Source organism: Gorilla gorilla, chromosome 14, assembly GCF_029281585.2.
Source record: "Gorilla gorilla gorilla isolate KB3781 chromosome 14, NHGRI_mGorGor1-v2.1_pri, whole genome shotgun sequence".
Lineage (NCBI taxonomy): Eukaryota > Metazoa > Chordata > Mammalia > Primates > Hominidae > Gorilla > Gorilla gorilla.
The window spans coordinates 55609983-55632342 of NC_073238.2; the positions used below are offsets into that span (position 1 = coordinate 55609983).

A 22360-nucleotide genomic window follows, 5' to 3' on the forward strand; every position below is an offset into this window, starting at 1 on the left:
TAGGAGTACTCCGGTGTATATTCTGTGATTTGCTTTTATTGTACAATAGTATATTCGTGACCTTGAGTCGAGTTATTGTATGTAGCTGAACTCATTTACTTTTGAGCTACATAGGACGTAGACAGTATATTAGCTCTTCAGGTAGCTAATATCTTTGTTGAGTTTTTAAAAAATTATGTGTTTTTGTTGAAGTCTTTATTTTTAGTTGTAAGTGCTATAGATTATGAATTGTATATTGGGACTTCTGGTATTTCTTTTGACACAAGTCAGAGTCTAGAAAGCTAATACAACTTAAAAGTATTCTGGAGAGGCGAGGAGTTTATTTTCTGTTCTCATAGTGGCAAATATTTGTTTAAATACTTGGGTTGTAAGTTTATTTTTACCAAAATATTGATGAAAATTAAAAATTTTTAGTTGACTGACTTGTGAAATACCTTTTAGAAATGTATTTGATTAGACAGTAGATAGAAATTGATTTTAAAAATTCATTTTATACTATTGCATTTCAATTCCACATATGAAGAGTGTGTTCTTCTGATCCTCCATTTTTTTGGTTTTGATTTTGTAGAATACAGAGAGCAGATTTCTCTAATGTTTTCCACGGAACATTAAGTCCAAGTGGATATTAATAGGCTTGGTGGGGAGGGTGTTAGTGTGCTTTTGCTGTTCTTCAGCCAAGTAAGTTTGGGAAACTGGGTTAGACACAGCTATCAGGTTTCTACAGGACTTCTCAGAGCTTTTAATATACACTTTGTGAATGTCAAAGATGGGAGTATATGCGTAGTGAGGAGTATTTTCCCTAATAAAAGTGTCTTGTGGAGGATGCTTAGGCTTACATTTCTGTATTTCTTCCTTCTCCTCTTTGTTTTAAAAAATAATAGCTTTTTGAAATATGATTCATATACCGTAAAACTCACTTTTAAAAAGTGTGCGCAATTCAGTGTTTTAGTATATTAATCATGTTGTGCAACCATCATCTCTGTCTGCTTTCAGAAATTTTTCATGACCCCAAAAAGAAACCCCATACCTATTTCACTCCCTGTCACCCCTCAACCACAGCACCTGGCAACCACAAATCTACTTTCTGTACCTATGGATTTGTCTGTTTTTGGACATTTCAAATAAATGGAATCATACCATATGTGGTCTTTAGTTTCTGACTTCTCCTTTTATTGGTCTCAAGGTATATTTTGTGTTTCACAATATATTGTGTGTGGGGGGAATATTTCCTTAGGAGCTTCAAAATACATTCATATGCTTCTTAGGAAAGAAAGAAACCTCGCTTAGCTTTAAGATTACGAGCAAGACTTCTTTGTTCTCTTTTTCTCATTTGGAACATGGGGCTTCAGGTTTATACTGCCTACATTTATTTCCATAGACAATAAAAGTTTACTAAAAGCCCTCAATATGTGGCAGTATAGGGTAGGAAATATATTTTTACTGGAAGAGCTTAGAGGTTTTTTTTATTGTAAAGTGTGATTTAGGTTAAAGTGGAACCATCCTAGACTCTCTAGGACATGCTGTCTTTGAAATGCCATAAAAATCTTTTTATAAAACAGGTCTCAGTGGAGGGGTCTGATGGCATAGGCTTTCAAGGTCATCACTGCTTTGAGGTTCTGACAAATGTGTATTTACAAAGCTCCAGTGAATATATATAAAATTATGCAAATACTTAATTTTCTCTGTGCAAAGCCGAATATTTCATGATTTTTTTGCCTGTCTAGAAGTGCTTTTATGTGCAATTAGAAAGCCATCTTGGCATTATCAAAAGCAGTAAGATCTTCCTCAAGAAACATGATGCATCTTGAGAATGCAAGGTGAAAGTTTTGAAAAAGCCTTTCCATTTTTTAGATAAAAGGGTTTCATACCTACAGAACAATAAGGAAATTTTCTAACACCTGAAAATATTAAGCACTCTAAAAATAATGAAGGGATAAAGCTGCTTTTCAAAATAATCAGTTCATCATGTTCCATTATGCACTGGCTGAAGGGTAGAGAGAGGGAAGGAAATAATCCAGAGTATTAAACATAGAATACTAATTAAATTTTGCTCCATTATTTAGAATGGATTTCCAGTGAATAAGAAACAGTCTATTCTTGCTGTTTACACTGATTATTTTAGGAATTCATGTAAATACGGACGTCATGTTTTGGGGACATCATGCTAATGTATCTAGATGAGAATTATTCAGGTAACCTGTTTTGTGAGCAGTAATACTAAACAGGCACATAATAATTGATGGAAAAAATGAGATGGATAAATAATAAGTAATCTGGGGATATGGTATGTGACTGAGCAGTTGGGTAGCTGTGTAGGCTTCTTGTTTAGGTGATGCATTCACACAGTTGCAAATTAGGTAAAAAGAGTTTATAAGTGAAGTCTTTTTCTTGTCTGTCCCCTGGCAACTAAGTTTACTTTCCTGAAGACATCCATTGTGATCAGCTGATGGTGTATTCTTCTACAAATACATTGTGTATGTGTGAGCCAAAATATGTGTGGGAGATTTGTTTACCCCCCCCACTGTGCTTTTTGCAAAAGTGCAGTAACATGGATTGATGGATTGCTGCGCACCTGGGTTTTCTTTTCACTTAACCTCGTATTTGGAGATTAGTCCTGGATCAGCACTTAAAGAGCTTCCCCATTCTTTTTCATACCTGCACAATCTAATCAAATTTGTCAATATGATCTGAATAGACTGAGAAAGTTGACCAAGGAGGAGTTCAGAGTGGCTTCTGCCATGAAGATAAAAGGCTTGTTTTCTCAGCGGGTGATTGCAAGAATAGAAAAAAAAATATTAACTCTAAAATATAAAAACTGTCAGATATCAGAGAAGATAAGAGACATTTATTGAGTGATTACTACGTGGAAGACATTGTTTACTGTTATATTCTTATCTCGTTTGAGCCATACAAATGTACTCTTGAGGTCAGTGATGGTATTGCCTTCATTTTACAGTGATAAAACTAAGGTTTTTAATGGACAAGTTATTTGCCCAAGGTTGCACACAAATAAGTGGAGAAGTCTGCATTCCTCTAAGAAACAGCGTCTCTTATTGTCTACCACAATATTGTTAATTTCGTTGTATACCAGAGGAATTACTGGAAAGGTTCGGTCTCTGAAACGATTTTTGATTTTTAAAGAAGCAGTGGTGTATAATTTAACCCAGGATGAAGTTTTATGTTGTCTTCGTAATCTGTGATTTTTCAAAAGACCAGTATTTTGTGTATGATCTAATAAGAGATTAGAGATTATCTGAATACAATCTTTATAGTTAATGGAGTTAAATTTTTTTATGACATCTAATTATATTGAGTATGCATGCATGTTTTGTTCAACATAGTCACAACAAATAAAAATAACCATTTTGGGTTGTTAGATTTTGTTGTGCAGTGTTGTGATTCATTAAGAAACCATAGGAGGTCATTTCAGTCATCTTACTTGAGGCTAAATCATTCATGACATACATGTGTTTTTTTTTTTTCCCCAAATGATTAGGTAAATCCGTGTCCTTATGTATTAGTCCATACTGTCAAAAAATTCTTGTATCTTTGTATTTAAAATTAAAATTCTTTGAATATTCTCTGCTTTCAAAAGGTGATGACAAAAATCATTTCTGGGGTTTAGCAATGAAAGAATTATTTACTTGATATTGCAAATAGGGTATTTATTTTAGTTGTAATGTTAGAATGCCGATGGCTCAGTCTAATGTCTTAACATAAATTTACTTTACTTTTATTGTTGGTCTCACTCACTGAGATGTTAAGTTCTATTAAAAAAAATTTTTTTTTTTTAATTTTAATCACTGCGATATCCCCAGTACCTAGAACAGTACCTGGCATGTAGTAAGTGCTTGACACATTATTGTGGAATGAATGAATGAATGAGTGTTGAAGTAAATGACAAGTTGATTTGGGAAAACATTTGTAAACACCAGCTTAGTGTTTAAAAAGATCTTTTGGCTATCACTTGAATATAGTGCTGGTTACAGTAGTCTGCTGCAGAGTGCTTTATGCATATCTGCAGGGTTTTGAGCTGTAGACTGAGTGTGCTAGTCAGTGAGAGATTAGGAAAGATATTTGATATTGTGCTAAATTCAGAATGGATAGTTGATAACTTTTACTTAAAACTATGACTTTTTGGGTTTATAAATTGGATAGGAGCATAATTGCTTCTGAGGGAGCTTTACTTTTATTTAGAAAATCATTTTAAGAATTGTTTGCGTGAACCAAAGAATAACAAAGTACGCTTTTGTTTCTAGGTGAAAGATTTAGAGAACTAATGGATAAGTTCCTGAGGGTTAACTTCAGTAAAGGCTGCCCACCCTTGTTTACTACTTTGAAATCTTTATATTACAATACAGAAAAGGTAAAATTTGGTATTTATTCAGATTTGCTATAATCTTTTTTACTAAATTGTAGAAGGATGTCCATGTAAATAATGTGCTATTACTTAATCATTTTCTTCGTTTCAGTAATGTTACCTTACTTTCAGTCTAATGTACTGAAATTACATGCCTGTAGTATAAGTAATATCAAAGTAAAGGGTTTATGAAAGCACTAAGATTATAAAGGTTGTTTATTTTTAATGGGTATACTTTTTTTTAGTAGGATTTTAAATTTGACATTGTTACCAAAGGTATATATTTATTTCGTGATTATTATTTTATGGTACAGTTATGGATTTTTAAGTTAGTTATGCATGCTTTTAAAGTTAGAGCTTGGATAATTGAGTTAGTGCAACAGTAAAATGCAATTTGGTCAAATTACTGGTACAAATTACTAGGTTTAATCAGTAGGCTACATTTTAATAAATACAGGTTTAGCTAGTTCTTGAATAAAGAATTGTCTTTCTGCTTTTTAAAATTAGAAAATAAGCCAGGTGTGGTGGCTCACGCCTGTAATCCTAGCACTTTGGGAGGCTGAGGTAGGCAGATCACGAGGTCAGGAAATTGAGACTATCCTGGCGAACACGGTGAAACCCCATCTCTGCTAAGAATACAAAAAATTAGCCGGGCGTGGTGGCGGGCGCCTGTAGTCCCAGCTAGCCGGAAGCTTGAGGCAGGAGAATGGTGTGAACCTGGGAGGCAGAGCTTGAAGTGAGCCGAGATCGCGCCACTGCACTCCAGCCTGAGTGACAGAGCGAGACTCCGTCTCAAAAAAAAAAAAATTTCGAAAATAGGCACTTAAATCTTGGTCTTAAATTAGAAAGATAATTAAAAGTTAATAGAAAGCAAGTTATACTTTTATTTCCAAGTGTTGCTTCTTATTAAAGTCTAAAATCTTGTTGTCTTTTCTATAGTCAGTTTTTTAAAGTTACTACTGGATCAGGAAAAGATTTTATTAGAAATGCCAAAAAAATTTTAGTTAAGCTTCTGTTGTATTTATTTAGCTTTGATTCATAATAATTTGTAAATTTGCAGTAATTGTGAATAATACAATGTTGGAAACATCAGTTATAGATATAGCTGATTGGCATTTTCCTACCTGTGGCAGCAGGTTTCATAAACAAAAGAAACAACTGATGATATCTAGTACCCAGTTAGAAAAAAACATCATTTATGTTAAAAAAAAAAAAAAAAAAAGCAAAAACAAAAAACCCTTACAATTCCTTAATGTCTGTTGTATGGTCTATTTGACTGCAGTGTTTCTGCTGTCAGTTTTTTGAGAGATAGTGATTGATTTCTGTGTAAACATGTACCCGGTGCCTGCCAATAATTTCTCTAGATTATTTAACATTGGGTAAAATTCTTTTGTTCTTTTTGGTGAGGGTGACAGAGAAGAAAGGTTAGATGAAATGCCAGAAATAAAAAGAAATCTTAATGTATGTGAATTAGAGTACTTCTTTTATAACAGTCTTGCAGCAGCTACTGACTACAGTGGACATTAAAGGATTTGTTTCTCTTAAGCTATCACGGGGCTTTCACAGGGTGTTGTTCACAGGCATAGGCTTTTTACTTTTTAAAAATTCTTCTAATATTGATCCAAAGTTGCCATTACAAAAATGCTAAACTTTTTTTTGGTATTTTATATAAAGCATGAAAATTATATTTTTGAATAAGGCACTGAGAATACACTAATTCATATAGGAACCATCTCTTTAGTGTTAATTTTAAAGCAAGCAACAGGAATGCTATTTTATTAGAAATGCCAGAAGACCAAGTGTGTTTGCAAAATGAATTAAACTGCAGAAAATTGAGCTCCAGTTATCTGAATTTAGTATAGTGAGAAAAAATTTGCAAGTCTAATAACTGTTTCTCAAATAATTTTGGCCACATGTATCTGTGATTTACTCATTAGACCATTTTATTTATTTTATTTTTTAATATTTATTTTTCAATTAAATTTTGTAAGTTTTGTGTTTGACTTTTTTTGTAGTTTCAAAAAAATTATTTCAATAGATTTTGGGGAGTAGGTGGTGTTTGGTTACACGGATAAGTTCTTTAGTGGTGATTTCTGAGATTTTTGGTACACCCATCGCCTGAGCAGTGTGCACTGCACCCCAGGAAACCATTTTAAAAACTGCACATTTCTAACCAGCAGTAAGACCTGTTTTTAGTAGTTAGCTGGATTTTTAACTTTCGAGGAAGGATTTCAAGGAGGTGAAGTGTGATAAACAGCTATTGTTTGTAAGTTTCCAAATATTAAAGAGTAATTCATGTTGGTATCATGAAAATGAAATTGTCTTTTGAAGTTAGTTTAGAATGTAGTACAGTTGCAAGAAATGTATTTCTTGTTTTTGTTGTTGTTGTTGTTTGTTTGTTTATTTTTGAGTCAGAGTTTCGCTCTTGTTGCCCAGGCTGGAGTGCAATGGCATAATTTCGCCTCACCGAAACCTCTGCCTCCCAATTCAAGCAAATCTCCTGCCTCAGCCTCCCGAGTAGCTGGGATTACAGGCATGTGCCACCACGCCCGGCTAATTTTGTATTTTTAGTAAAGATGGGGTTTCTCCACGTTGGTCAGGTTGGTCTTGAACTCCTGACCTCAGGTGATCTGCCCGCCTCGGCCTCCTGAAGTGCTGGGATTACAGGCGTGAGCCACCGCGCCTGGCCGAAATGTATTTCTTAAATGTCTCCAGCATTTAAATTTTTTTGGCAAACTAGAGTTTGGGTAGAGTGGAAGGCAATGAGTGGTTGTCAGACAAATTCCATAACTTTTTTTTGTTTGTTTGTTTTGTTTTTGTTTTTTTGAGATGGAGTCCCACTCTGTCGCCCGGGCTAGAGTGTAGTGGCGCGATCTCGGCTCACTGCAACCTCCACCTTCCGGGTTCAAACGATTCTCCTGCCTCAGTCTCCCAAGTAGCTTGGGAATACAGGTGCCTGTCACCATGCCCAGCTAATTTTTTGTGTTTTCAGTAGAGACAGGGTTTCATGATGTTGACCAGGCTGGTCTCAAACTCTGGCCTTAAGTGATTCACCCACTTTGGCCTCCTAAAGTGCTGGGATTACAGGCGTGAGCCACTGCGCCCGACCAAGTTCCATAAGGTTTTTAAAAACATAGGTAGGTATTTGAAATGGCACTCATTTTACTTTTGTCAGTGAGGTTTTGGAGAAATCTTTGGTGAAGAAAAGGAGAAATTCTCATTTTCCCAGCTTTCTTTAATGTTGAAATAGAATCTTCTATAAACTCTGATATCAAGGTGTTCTTGTCTTTTATAAATAAGAATAAAATATTACTAAAAATATATTTATATCCCTTTTAAGTTAGATTTTGTTAAAGTTAATATTGTTTTGTTTCTTATTATCCATTATATAGGTGTCCTGTCCATAACAGATAACTTGCTGAGATGATATACATTTACTTACTTGTTTTGAAAAGTACTTAAAAAAAATTGCCAGTCTTTGAGTGAGGCTTTGGGGTCTCTCCATTTTGTTGATCTTTTCAAAAAACCAGCTCTTGGATTCATTGATTTTTTTTGAAGGGTTTTTTGTGTCTGTATTTCCTTCAGTTCTCCTCTGATCTTAGTTAGTTATTGCCTTCTGCTAGCTTTTGAATTTGTTTGCCCTTGCTTCTCTAGTTCTTTTAATTGTGATGTTAAGGTGTCGATTTTAGATCTTTCCTGCTTTTCTTGTGGGTATTTAGTGCTATAAATTTCCCTCTACACACTGCTTTAAATGTGTCCCAGAGATTGTGGTATGTTTTGTCTTTGTTCTCACTGGTTTCAAAGAACATCTTTATTTCTGCCTTCATTTTGTTATTTACCCAGTAGTCATTCAGGAGCAGGTTGTTCAGTTTCCATGTAGTTGTGCGGTTTTGAGTGAGTTTTTTTTTTTTTTTTTTTTTTTTCCCCCCCGAGACGGAGTCTCTCTCATCGTGCCCAGGCTGGAGTGCAGTGGTGGGATCTCGGCTCACTGCAAGCTCCGCCTCCCGGGTTCACGCCATTCTCCTGCCTCAGTCTCCAGATCAGCTGGGACTGCAGACGCCTGCCACCGTGCCCGACTAATTTTTTTTGTATTTTTTAGTAGAGACGGGGCTTCACCGTGGTCTCGATCTCCTGACCTCGTGATACACCCGCCTCGGCCTCCCAAAGTGCTGGGATTACAGGCGTGAGCCACCGCACCCAGCTTGAGTGAGTTTCTTAATCCTGAGTTTTAATTTGATTGCACTGTGGTCTGAGAGACAGTTTGTTGTGATATGTTTTCTCTTACGAAATGCTGAAGAGTGCTTTACTTCCAGTTATGCGGTCAATTTTAGAATAAGTGCGATGTGGTGCTGAGAAGAGTGTATATTCTGTTGATTTGGGGTGGAGAGTTCTGTAGATGTCTATTAGGTCTGCTTGGTACAGCGATGAGTTCAAGTTCTGGATATTTAGTTTGCTATATATAGCATAGGGATTCCAGTATCTTTCATGCTTTACTGAAATAGTATCATTTTTACTGAAGATAATGGTAAGAATATTTCTAACTTAATTTTTTGTGGATATCATCTCATTGAAAATATCAGTTGTGTATTTATAGGTAATAACCAACTTTAAATGTTCTGGTAATATGTACTGTTTTCTTCTTACAAGTGATTACAAGAGAAAGGGGACAACTTGCTAGCCGTGGTGGCTCATGCCTGTAATCCAGCACTTTGGGAGGCTGAGGTGGGAGGATCGCCTGAGATCAGGAGTTCAAGACAAGCCTGGCAACATAACAAGACTCCGTCTCTACAAAAAATGAAGACAATTAGTTGGTCATAGTAGCATGTACCTGCACTCCCAGCTACTTAGAAGGCTGAGGTGGGAGGATCTCTTGAGCCTTGGAGGTCAAGGTTGCAGTGACCTGTGATCAGGCCACTGCACTCCAGCCTGTGCCACAGGCTTGAGACCCTATCTAAGAAAAAAATAAGAACACCTCCTACTTTTAGAGAATAACTGTTAAGTACTTGAAGTGCACAGATGTTTTCATCTGTCACTTTGTATTGTAGTCTCTCACATATTGTATCAGACCAAACCTTTTTTTTTTTTTTTTTTTGAGATGGAGTCTCACTCTGTCGCCCAGGCTGGAGTGCAGTGGCGCAGTCTCTGCTCACTGCAAGCTCCACCTCCTGGGTTCACGCCATTCTCCTGCCTCAGCCTCCCGAGTAGCTGGGACTACAGGCGCCCGCTACCATGCCTGGCTAATTTTTTTGTACTTTTAGTAGAGACGGAGTTTCACTGTGTTCGCCAGGATGGTCTCAATCTTCTGACCTTGTGATCCGCCCGCCTCGGCCTCCCAAAATGCAGGGATTACAGGCGTGAGCCACCGCACCCGGCCTCTCTCTCTTTTTTTTTTTTGAGGCAGAGTCTTGCTCTGCCGCCCAGGCCGGAGTGCAGTGGCACGCTCTCGGCTCACTGCAACTTCCGCCTCCCAGGTTCAAGCGAGCCTCCTGCCTCAGCCTCCCGAGTAGCTGGGGCTACAGGCGCACACTGCCATGCCTGGCTAATTTTTTGTAGTTTAGTAGAGACAGGGTTTCATCGTGTTGCCCAGGCTGGTCTCGAACTCCTGAGCGCGAGCAATCCGCCATCCTTGGCCTCCCAAAGTTCCAGGGTTACAGATGTGAACCATCGCGCCTGGCCCAGACCAAACTTTTATTATGAATAATTGCTTACTGGCTCTATAGAATAGTGTCCATTTCTTCTAAGTGTGAATAAAGAACCTTGCCTAGTAATCTTTTTGATTGGGTCTCAATCCTTCTGTTCCCGAGTTGGCATAACAGCAATAATAAAAAATCAAAACTAGAAACAAACAACTAACATAGTATTCACAACATCTGTAGCAGCTTAATGAGAAGATTTTATATGTACCATAGTCTGCTGGTGGTCTGAGTCATAATGCCAACAAATTATTTCTGTAACGCCCATAGATAAGTTGTCCAGTGGGACAGTGAGTGAGGTGTTTGACCAGCCATTTCATATGGTACACAACTAATGTGTGTTGTGTGTTACCATTTCACATTGATGATATTTATAAGGAATCTTATCTCCTCACTTTTCTGTTGGCATTTGTGTGTTTGTAGCACTCTTCCATCAGTTTCCATGTTCTCAAATAGTAAAAATGCTGAGTAACTTGGCACAAAAGTTTAGAAGTAATTTTTCATCAAAAAAGTGCTATAATTACAATATAAAAATTTGGAAAACAGAGGAAAGATCTTAAAAAATGGGAGGGAAGCCCAAACAAAATCCAATTATAAACTGCCACATGACTATACAATTTAAGAGCATTTACACATTTATTTATTTGTTTTATAAATAAGTGAAATAGCATCTTGATCTATCTCTCAGGCTGGAGAGCAATGAATGGCCCAATCGTAGCTCACTGTAGCCTTGACTTCCTGGGTTCAAGTGATCCTTCCGTCTCAGCCTCTTGAGTAGACGCGTGCCACGATGCCTAGTTAATTTTTTAATTTGTAGAGATGGGGTCTTGCTGTATTGTTCACGCTGATCTCAAACTTCTGGGCTCAAGTGATTCTCCTGCCTTAGAATCCCAATGCACTGCGATTACAGGTGTGAGCCACCACGCCTAGCTCTAAGAGCATTTTAAATGTAATTCCTTTCACAGTTTTTTTTTTACTGTGAATTTAATTGTGGTGTATCTATGCAGCTGTAGTCATTTTGACCATAAATTTTGTTCTTCGTTTTCCCCCTAGCAGTTTCTTTTTAAAAATTTGTTTTTGTTTTTGGTTTTTTTGTTTGGAGTCTCGCTCTGTCACCAGGCTGGAGTGCAGTGGCACCATCTCGGCTCACTGCAACCTCCACCTCTGGGTTCAAGTGATTCTCCTGCCTCAGCCTCCCGAGTAGCTGGGACTACAGGCACACACCGCCATGCCCGGCTAATTTTATTTTATTTTTTTGTATTTTAGTAGAGACGGGGTTTTACCATGTTGCCCAGGCTGGTCTCGAACTCCTGAGCTCAGGCAGTCTGCCCGCCTTGGCCTCCCAAAGTGCTAGGATTACAGGCGTGAGCCACTGCACCCGGCCTAGAAATTTTTTTTATAGAGGTGGGGTCTCACTGTTGCCCAGGCTGGTCTCAAAATCTTGGACTCGAGAGATTTGCCTGCCTTGGCCTCCCAAAGTGCTGAGATTGTAGGTGTGAACCTATACCCACCTCCCTGCCCCAGCAGTTTCATAAGCTTTTACTGTGTTGTTATATAATCTTCATTATCCTTTTTAGTTATTACATAACCTTTTAGAACCATCCCTCCATTGTTTGGTTTTTCAAGTTATTATTAAATATCTTTATACTAGCTTTGCTTAGGATTATTTTCTTCTTTCAGAGTCATTCAGTGGGTAAAGGACATGAACATTTTTGTGGTTCTTGATAAACACAGATAAATTCATTTTTCACAAGGTTGTAAACATCAATTTGTATTCCCACTAGCAGTGTGCCTGAAATATTTCCTGTCTTGTGTTTGTTTTTCTGTTTTTGTTTTCACATGGAAATGTTAAAAATTTAGTGGAACCAGATTTGGTGATTTTTATTTCTGTTGCGGAAGTTCATCTGTTGTTTTAAAACCATCTTGGAAAGTCCTCTTTAGAGCAGTACTTCTTAATGAGGGTGTTGGGGAGTGGATTTTTTCCCTTTGGGACATTTTACAATGTCTGGAGAGGTTTTTGATTGTCACTGCAGTGAGGTGAGGTGTGCTACTGGCATCCAGTGTGTGGAGGCCAGGGATGCTGCTAAACCTTCCACAAGGCACAGGACAGCCTTCCTAACGAAGAATCTTACTGTTGACGTGTTGGGCTAGATAATTCTTTGTAATGTAGGGCTGTCCTATGCATTGTAGGATGTTTAGCAAACTCCCTGGCCTCTACCATCAAGATGTCAGTAACTTCCCCACCAGTATTTTTGTTTTGGTAACAGCTTTATTGAGATATAATTAATATATCATAAAACTTGCCTATTAAAAGTATACAGTTCAATGTATATTCACAGAGTTGTGCAATCATCACTGCAATGTAATATTTTGTCATCCCCCAAAAGAGACTCCATATCCTTTAGCTGTAATTCTCTCACAGCCTTCACGTCCCTCTCAGCTATAGGCAACCATTAGCCTACTTTCTGTCTATGGATTTCCCAGTCTGGACCTTTTATATAAATGGACTTATCTAATATATAGTCTTTTTGGGTCTGGCTTCTTTTACTTAATATTTTTATCTGCAATTGTAGCATGAATCAGTACTTCATTCCCTTTTATGACCAAGTAACATTCCATTTTATGGATATACCACATTGATTGTTTCTACCTTTTGGTTATTTTGAATAATGCTGCTGTGAACTTTGGTGTACAAGTTTTTGTGTAGACATGCTTCCATTTCTCTTAGATGTGTATCTGGGAATGGAATTGCTGAGTCAAACGGTAACTCTATGTTTAAACTTTTAAGGAACTGTCAGACTCTTTTTCCAGAGTTCCTCCACCATTTTCCATTCTCACAAGCAGTATATGAGGGTTCTGATTTCTGCACATCCTCATTAACACTTGTTATTATTGATGATAGCCATCATAGTGGGTGTGAAATGGTAATTTCTTGAGGTTTGGCTTTGCATTTCCTGATTACCGTTGGTATTTTATGTGCTTATTGGCCTTTGTATATGTTCTTTGGGGAAATGTCATTCATTTTCTTTGCCCATTTTTAGATTGGGTTATTTCTCTTTTTATTGTTCAGTTTAAGGAAGTTTTGTTTTTGTGGGGTTTTTTTTAGGTTTTTTCGTTGTTTGTTTTTTTGAGGCAGGGTCTCACTCTGTCACCCAGGCCGGAGTACAGTGGTGCGATCTCACCTCACTGCAACCTTGACCTCCTGGGCTCAGGTGATCCTCCCACCTCCACTTCCTGAGTATCTGGGACTACAGTAGGCATGCGCTACCGTGCCTGGCTCATTTTTTATAGAGACAGGGTTTCACCATTTGCCCAGGCTGGTCTTAAATTCCTGGACTCAAGCAATCTGTTCACCTCACCCTTCCAAAGTGTTGGGATTACAGGCGTGAGCCAGCACGCCGGGCCAGAAGTTTTAAAAATATATTCTAGATACAAGTCTCTCATCAGATACATTATGTGAAAATATGTTCTGTTCTGCTACGGGTTGTCTTTTCATTTTCTTAATGGTGTCATTTGATGCACAAAAATTTTTAATTTGGATGAAGTCCAGCTTATCTTTTTTTTGCTTTTGTTGCTCATGCTTTCTGGTCTTATCTAAAAACCATTTCCAAGTCCAACGTCGTGAAGATTTATAAACTTCTAAGAGTTTGCATTGAGGCATTCACTCTGAGTTCATTTTGTATATGGTGTGGTAGGAGTCCAGATTCATTCTTTTGTGTGTGACTATCCAGTTTTCCAGCACCATTCGTTGAAGAGACTGTTCTTTCCCTGTTGAACGATCTTGGCAGCCTTGTCTAAAAAAGATTAACCATAAATGCGAGGGTTCACCTCTGGACTCTCAAGTCTCTTCCACTGTTGTGTATGACTGTCTTTATTGTTTTCTATTATTCGTTTATGAGATTGTTATTCAGGTGCAGCCACAATAGGAGACACTGGAGAGGCTCAGGAAAAAACAAAGTTTATCATACAGGTCCTAGAGACGAGGCATGCTGTGCCATGCCATGCTGGGCCACTTGGGGAAGACACTAGGGTGGTTAGGAGGGAGGGGAAGGATTAGGCTACTGCCTTCATCGAGGTTTCCTTAGGGTAGGGCAGGGCGAACAGTTTAGTTTGAATAATTTTGGCATACTTTAGACTGGCGGGGTAGTCTCATTGCCTGGCACCTGTCTCTGGGATGATTAGGTAGAGGAGTAGTGCCTCTTGGGGTATAAGGGCCAGATAGAGGAGATATGGCTCTGGATTTTGAATAGCTTGCATATTAAAGACATACTCCTAGCTGGGCCATTTGTTATCTTTAAGAATTGGCTAGACCTTGGAGGGACAATTTCTCAAATAGCTAGAAAGGTTCTTTAACATGTTAAACATCAGTATGCAAGAAAAGCTAAAAGTCCATCTGTGCCAGTGCCATACTGTCTTGCTTACTGTAGCAGTGTGGTAAGTTTTGAAATTAGGAAGTGTGAGCCGGGCGCGGTGGCTCACGCCTGTAATCCCAGCACTTTGGGAGGCTGAGGTGGGTGGATCACGAGGTCAAGAGATCAAGACCATCCTGGCCAACATGGTGAAACCCCATCTCTACTAAAAATACAAAAATCAGCTGGCGTGGTGGCAGGCATCTACAGTCCCAGCTGCTCGGGAGGCTGAGGCAGGAGAATCACTTGAACCCAGGAGGCGGAGTTTGCAGTGAGCCGAGATTGAGCCACTACACTCCAGCCTGGCGACAGAGCGAGACTCCGTCTCAAAAACAAAAAAAACAACAACAAAAAAAGAAATCAGGAAGTGTGACTCCTCCTACTTTGTTCTTCAAGACTATTTTTTTATTATGTTTGTTTTTCAAGACTATTTTGGTTATTCAGGGTTCCTTTTATTTCCATTTGAATTTTAGGATTGGCTTTTCTATTTCTGCAAAGCAGCCATCTGGGATTTTGTTGAATCTGCAGATCATTTTGGAAGTATCCTCAACTTAACAATATTAAGTCAGTCTTTGAACATGGGATGTCTTTCTTTGTATTTAGGTCTTTGATTTCTTTCAACCAGTGTTTTGTAATTTTTATTGTACAAGTCTTGTGCATCTTATGTTAAATTTGTTCCTAAGCATGCCATTCTTTTTGATGGTAGTCTAGATGAAATTGTTTTTATAATTTCATTTTTGGATTATTCTTTGCTAGTATATGGAAATACAGTTGATTTTTGTATGTTGATTTTGTCTTCTGAAACCTTGCTGAACTTGTTTATTCGTTGCTATAGATGTTTTAATAGATTCCTTAGGATTTTCTATGTGCAAGATCATGTCATCTGCAAATAGATAGTTTTAGTTCTTTCTTTCCAATCCATACCCTTTTTATTTCATTTTCTTGACTAATTGCCCTGGGTACCTTCAGTACAATATTGACGAAGTGGTGAGAGTTCTTTTTGTTCCTGCTCTTAGAGGAAAAGCATCTAGATTTTTCACCATTAAGTATTGTGTTAGCTGTGGGTTTTTCATATATGTCCTTTGTAATGTCAAGGAAGTTCCCTTCAACTCCTAGTTTATTGTGCATTTTTATCACGAAAGTCTGTTACTGAGTTCTGTCACATGCTTTTTCTGTGTTAAGATGATTATGTAGGTTTTTTTTAAAAAAAATCTATTGATATATGGTATATTTACATTAATTGATTTCAGATGTTAAACCAGTTTTTATTTTTTTTTCAAGATGGAATCTCACTCTGTCACCCGGGCTGGAGTGCAGTGGCACGATCTCGGCTCACTGCAACCTCCACCTCGCGGGTTCAAGCTATTCTCCTGCCTCGGTCTCCCAAGTAGCTGGGACTACCGGCGTGCACCACCATACCCGGCCAGTTCTTCTATTTTTTAGTAGAAACGGGATTTCACTATGTTGGACAGGCTGGTCTTGAACTCCTGACCTCAGGTGATGCACCCACCTTTCAAAGTGCTGGGATTACAGGCGTGAGCCACCACTCCTGGCTGATGTTAAACCAGTCTTGCATTGCTGGGTGAAAGCCTACTTGGTCATGGTGGGTAATTCTTTTTCCATATTGATGGGTTCGATTTGCTAGTGTTTTGTTTAGGATATTGCATTTATATTCCTAAGAGATAAAGGTCTAGTTTTCTTTTCATGTCTTTATCGGATTTTGCTATCAGGGTGATACTGGCCTCATAATGAATTGGGAAATGTTCTCTCCTCTTTTTTTTTGGCGGGGGGGAAGAGTTTGTGAAGAATTGGTATTATTATTTCTTCAAATGTGTGGTAGAACTTACCATTTACCAGTGAAGTCATATGGGCCTGGACTTTTCTTTGTGGGTAGTTTTTTATTATGTATTCAAACTCTTCATTACTGGTTTATTCAGATTTTCTATTTCTTCTTGACTGGCTTTTGGAAATTCATGGTTTTAGATATTTGTCTACTTCGTCTATGTTATACAGCATTGGCATATGTGTGTCATAGTCTGTTATTTCTATAAAGTCAGTGGTAATATCCCCTCTTACCATTTTTGGTTTTAATATTTTGAGTGTTCTCTATTTTTTACTTTGTCAGTCTAGCTAAAGGTTTGCCAATTTTCTTGATCTAAAGAGCCAGGTTTTGGGTTTGTTGACTTTCCTCTATTTCATTAATTTTCACTTTATTGTGTCCTTTTGCTTGTTTTAGGTTTAATTTGGTCTTTTTTCTAATTTTTTTTTCTTTTTCTTTTTTAAATCTTTGTTTAGAGACTGGGTCTTGCTCTATCACCCAGGCTGGAGTGTAGTGGTGAGATTGTAACTCATTGTAGCATCAAACCCTTGGGCTCAAGTGATCCTACTACCTCAGCCTCCCAAGTAGCTGGGACTACAGGCGTGTACCACCATGCCTGGCTAAGTTGTTTATTTTATAGAGATGGATCTTGCTATGTTGCCCAGGCTGGTCTCAAACTCATGGCCCAAGTGATCCTCTCACTTAGGCATCCCAAAGTGCTGGGATTATGGGCACGAACCACTGTGCCTGGCCCTTTCTTTTTTTTTCTTATGTGTGCTGTGTGTTACATATGTTTGTCTTTTATTTTGCTGATTTAGTGAGGAAAAACAGGTTTTCTTGAAGGATAAAAATCTGTATTTATTCAAAAAGATAATTAGTAAAATTAGTTTAATTTGGTTTAATTTTTGTTCAACTAAAGGTAACAGTCTGTATACTTTTTAAAATGTCATACATGGCCGGGTGTGGTGGCTCACGCCTGTAATCCCAACCCTTGGGGAGGCCGAGGTGGGTGGATTACCTGAGGTCAGAAGTTCATGACCAGCCTGACCAACATGGTGAAACCCTAAATCTACTAAAAATACAAAAAAAATTAGCTGGGCGTGGTGGAATAATCCCAGCTACTTGAGAGGCTGAGGCAGGAGAATCGCTTGAACCCGGGAGGGGGCAGTTGCAGTGAGCTGTGAGCTGAGATCGCACCATTGCATTCCAGCCTGGGTGACAGAGCGAGACTCCGTCTTAAAAAAAAAAAAAAAAAAAAAAAAAAAAAGTCAAACATGAAACCAAAATGTGCCAGGCCACCGTGGTGGCTCATGTCTTTTATCCCAGCACTTTGGGAGGCCAAGGCAGGAGGATTGCTTGAGCTCAGGAGCTCAGCCTGGGCAATGTAGTGAGGCAGTGTCTCTATAAAAAAATACAAAAATCAGCCAAGTACAGTGCCGCATTCTAGATACTTGGAAAGCTGAGGTGGGAGAACCACTTGAGCCTGGAAGGTTGAAGGCTGCAGTGAACTTAGAGTGCATCACTGCACTCCAGCCTGGGTAACACAGCGAGACCCTGTCCCCCCACTTCCCTGGCCAAAAAAGGAAATCAGTTTTTGTTTTTTTTTTTTTTTTTTTGAGACGGAGTCTTGCTCTGTCCCCCAGGCTGGAGTGCAGTGGCGTGATCTCGGCTCACTGCAAGCTTTGCCTCCCGGGTTCATGCCATTCTCCTGCTTCAGCCTCCTGAGTAGCTAGGACTACAGGCGCCTGCCACCACACCCGGCTAAGTTTTTTTGTATTTTTTAGTAGAGATGGGGTTTCACCATGTTAGCCAGGATGGTCTCGATCTCCTGACCTCGTGATCCACCCGCCTCGGCCTCCCAAAGTGCTGGGATTACAGGCTTGGGCCACCGCGCCCGGCCAGTTTTTTTGTTTTTTGTTTTTTTAAATAAGAGTTTCACTCCCGTTGCCCAGGCTGGAGCGCAATGGCGCGATCTTGGTTCACTGCAACCTCCACCTCCTGGGCTCAAGCGATTCTCCTGCCTTAGCCTCCCAAGTAGCTGGGACTCCAGGCATGGGCCCCTACACCCAGCTAACTTTCGTTGTATTTTTTTTTAGAGATGGGGTTTTACCATGTTGCCCAAGCTGGTCTTGGGCTCCTGGGCTTAAGCGATCTGCCTGCCTCAGACCCCGAAAGTGCTGTGGGATTATTATAGGCATGAGCCACTGCACCCAGCCCCAAAATGTTTAAAGGCTCTAAGAAGAGGTGTACATTGATTTGGGACTTCCATATTCACTGTTAGAAAGTACTTGTTTTTTAGCCATTCGTTTGTGAGTGTCAGGCTCTTAAGTGAAGACATTCAATGAGTCAACATCCAGGTTTGCCTAGGTTGGTACACTTTGATTCCATTGAAGTTGGACATCAGTGCCCGTGTGCTTTGAATATGAATATTTGTATTTTCATAAAGTTGGGGAAAATAATACGTAAAGCATTGGTGTGTGTTTTAATTAAATGATAAAGTTTGTAAAGTACTTGGTTTGAATATGTTCAAGAAATGGTAATTTTCCCTTACTCTCTAAATTAGATGGTAAGTCCCACCCTTCTCACACCTCATCTCTGTAGTTACTTTTATTTTATTGTCATTGTTCTTGGACAGTTTACCTCTGTAACTAGCCCCTTCAGCACCAAAATTATCACTAGTAATTGTGCTTATATCAGAACCTAATTCAGCAATTTTGGTCCTTGCTGGTGAACTAGTGAACTTAATTTAGTAACTTTCATATTGCAGTGACATTTTAAACCTGGGATTTGTCTCTTCATTGCGAAAAAAATGTGTATCAGATATGATGTTGTGGGACTTTGTCTTTAAGGTTAATAAAGAGTTCTTTTAACTCTTACATAAGAAAAGCTGGTCACCAAGGACATACTTTAGGAAATTATAACAGTTATAGTATTATCTTAGGTTAGATTTTATTAACAAAGATAAAAAGCTTCCATCTTGATCTAATGTAGCTGTTAGAAGAAAGTAAACCAGGAGAAGGTGGCTGAACTTGGAAAATTTTTCACATTGTAAGAAAAATGTGGGCGATAAAATTTAAGGTGGCCATTTATGTTTTTGTTGCGATCTCAGATACTTAAGTGGATTGGCTTTCTTGATTTTAAAATAATGGAGGCAAAACACCATTTTAAAGAAGAATAGCTATTACATATTAATTTGTCATATTACACACTACCTAATTAAATATAAATGGTAAGTAAACTTGAGCGAAATAAGTCTTATACTTGAGTAAAACTTCTTAGATTAACTTTCATAGAAAATTTAGAAAATTGTTCACTTAATTACTGAATGAGGAGTAACCATAAGGCCGGGGGTGGTGGCTCATGCCTGTAATCCTAGCACTTTGGGAGGCCAAGGTGGGCAGATCGCTTGCGCTCAGGAGTTTGAGACCAGCCCGGGCAACAGGGCAAAACCCCGTCTCTACAAAAAATACAAAAATTAGCCAGGTGTGGTGGTGCATGCCTGTAGTCCCAGCTACTCAGGAGGCTGAGGCAGGAGGATGGCTTGAGCCTGGGAGGTGGATGTTGCAGGGAGCCGAGTTCACACCACTGCACTCCAGCTTGGGTGAGAGAGTGAGACCCCGTCTCAAAAAATAAAAATAAAGTAACTATAAATTTTGGCTTGGCACAGTGGCTCACGCCTGTAATCCCAGCACTTTGGGAGGCCGAGGTGGGTGGGTCACCTGAGGTCAGGAGTTGGAGCCCAGCCTGGCCAACATGGCGAAACCCCCTCCCTACTAAAAATACAAAAATTAGCCGGGCATGGTGGTGCACACCTTTAGTTCCAGCTACTCAGGAGGCTGAGGCAGGAGAATTGCTTGAACCTGGGAGGCAGAGGTTGCAGTGAGCTGAGATCACACCACTGCACTCCAGCCTAGGCAACAGAGTGAGACTTGGTCTCAAAAAAACAAAAATTTATGTATATATAAAATATATTCAAGAAGTATGCCTAATGAACCACAACGGTCAGTCCCCTTTGTTGTTTTTTTAAATGTAGGAGATTTCCTATGAATTTTCTATTACCTTTTTTCCCCCGTAATGAGATCTTGTTTTGAAGTTCTGAATCTGGAGATCTGTTTTATTCAGAAGTATTTATATTCTTTTATGAAGGATTACATGTAACTTCAGTGTATGTTTTGTGGTACCCTTTATTGTTAAAACTGACTTCTTTAAAAATAGGTTTCACCCCTTCATCTCTACTAAAAATAGAAAAATTAGCCGGGTGTGGTGGCGGGTGCCCGTAATCCCAGCTGCTCAGGAGGCTGAGGCAGAGAATTGCTTGAACCCGAGAGGCGGAGGTTGCAGTGAGCAGAGATCGCGCCACTGCATTCCAGCCTGGTGACAGAGCGAGACTCCATCTCAAAAAAAACAAAACAAAACAAAACATAGGTTTCACCCTAGAGATGCATAAACGTCCGCCCTTTTAAAAGCCACCTCTGGTTGCAGTTTTAGCAGCTACCAGTAGATGGCGCAAGGTCCTGAAAAAAATTATTTGCCTTTATAAGTTTAACAACTTGAGTACTAAATTTCTAAGTTTGTAAAAAAGGTTTTTAAGTTACAGATATTCTAGGTGAGATTGGTGGAGAGGTTATGGTGGGTTAAAAATGTCTGTTAACTTTAATTTTACTTCATAATAAAAGTCTTTTTGCAATTTTTTTTAATCAGTGGTTCTCAAACTCTTAATTGTGTATCAGAATTTACAGACGGCTTGTTAAAAACAGATGGTACAGGCCAGGCATGGTGGCTCACACCTGTAATCCCAGCACTTTGGTAGGTGGAGGTGGGAGGATTGCTTGAGCCCAGGAGTTCCAGACAAGCCTAGGCAATGTAGTGAGACTTTGTCTCTTAAAAAAAAAAAAAAAATTATCAGGGCATGGTAATACATGCCTGTAGTCTTAGTTGCTTGGGAGGCTGAGGTGGGACAATTGCTTGAGCACAGGAGTTCAAGGCTACAGTGAGCGACTATCACACCACTGCACTCCAGCCTAGGTGACAGAGGGCGACCCTGTCTCTTACACACACACACACACACACACACACTCTCACACCCCAAAACAGATTGTACAGAATATTTCTAACAAATTGCCACGTGATGGTGACACTAATGTTTGACAGTATTATTAATGATCTGAAGATAACACTTTCAGAACCATTGTTTTTAGATTAAACAATCTTTGTTTTTAAAAAAAAAAAAACACAAAGAATATACCCATTTTCCACTACCCTAATGTCTTTGGCCATATTTTCATTGAGTATGTGGTGTCTGTACATACATGTTTTAGTGAAGTCATAGTATGTGTAAGTTTTTTTCACATTCTTCTTTTTCTCTTATTTACACATGTTCCTTACTGTTAATGTATAGTCCTACCTTATTTCCACATTGTCCATTGAACTTTACTAGAGATCCTGCCGTGTACTGCAGCATCATGTGAGAAAGCTATCATGTAGGCCTGAAAAGTGTTACAGTTTGGCCTTGTGTTTTGACTAGTGTCTAGGATGATCAGTGGTTTCATGGACACTGTCCTGTGTCTTTGTGGCATGAGGAGTAATCTGGATTCAAAATAAAGCTAATTAAATTATACCTTCTGATATTAAATGGTATGCGTGAAGAGGTTTCTTTTGTAGCCATATATGCAAAAATCTGTTGAGTTTGTGACACATGACCACTTCAGTGTGAGGGGAACCATAGTGAATTTTGGTTAGTTCGTAAAGAGGCGTAGGGAAATAAGAGAAATATAATTGTTTTTCTGAAAATGAAGATGTCAAAGCCCCAGTTTTCACAAAACAATGAAGAAATATTCCTTTTAAAATATAGAACGCTTCATGAATGTGTGTGTCATCCTTTCACAGGCTCCATGCCAATCTCTTATTGTTCCAATTTTGGTATATGTGCTGCTGAAGTGAGCACCAGACCTTATTTTGTAGTAGGTAGATAAGTAAATTGGTTAAGAAACCCCATAATTATAGTAAGTACAATAGAATTATTATATTGTAGGATTGCTAACAATAATAAGCAAAAGAGTCATTTTTAGTTTCACTTATT

At 38.7% G+C, this 22360-nt stretch overlaps 1 protein-coding gene and 1 non-coding gene across 4 annotated transcripts in view; one reads left to right on the forward strand and one right to left on the reverse strand.

Annotated features, from left to right (window-relative positions):
- The window catches only part of NAA16 (N-alpha-acetyltransferase 16, NatA auxiliary subunit), a 66530-nt gene that overhangs the window by 22027 nt on the left and 22143 nt on the right, over positions 1–22360 (forward strand). For 2 of the 3 annotated variants that reach the window (XR_010130545.1, XM_031001377.3), the window contains exon 9: positions 4260–4366. The exons of the other annotated variant lie outside the window; for it this stretch is intronic. Coding sequence is in view for 1 of the 2 variants with exons in the window: in XM_031001377.3 (XP_030857237.3) it covers positions 4260–4366 (107 nt within the window). In the remaining variant the exon portion in view is untranslated. The remainder of the gene's footprint in view (positions 1–4259; positions 4367–22360) is intronic. 3 annotated transcript variants of the gene reach the window in all.
- LOC115930526 (U6 spliceosomal RNA) lies at positions 22123–22225 on the reverse strand. Its single transcript, XR_004067155.1, has one exon. It is a non-coding gene; the product is annotated as a U6 spliceosomal RNA (small nuclear RNA).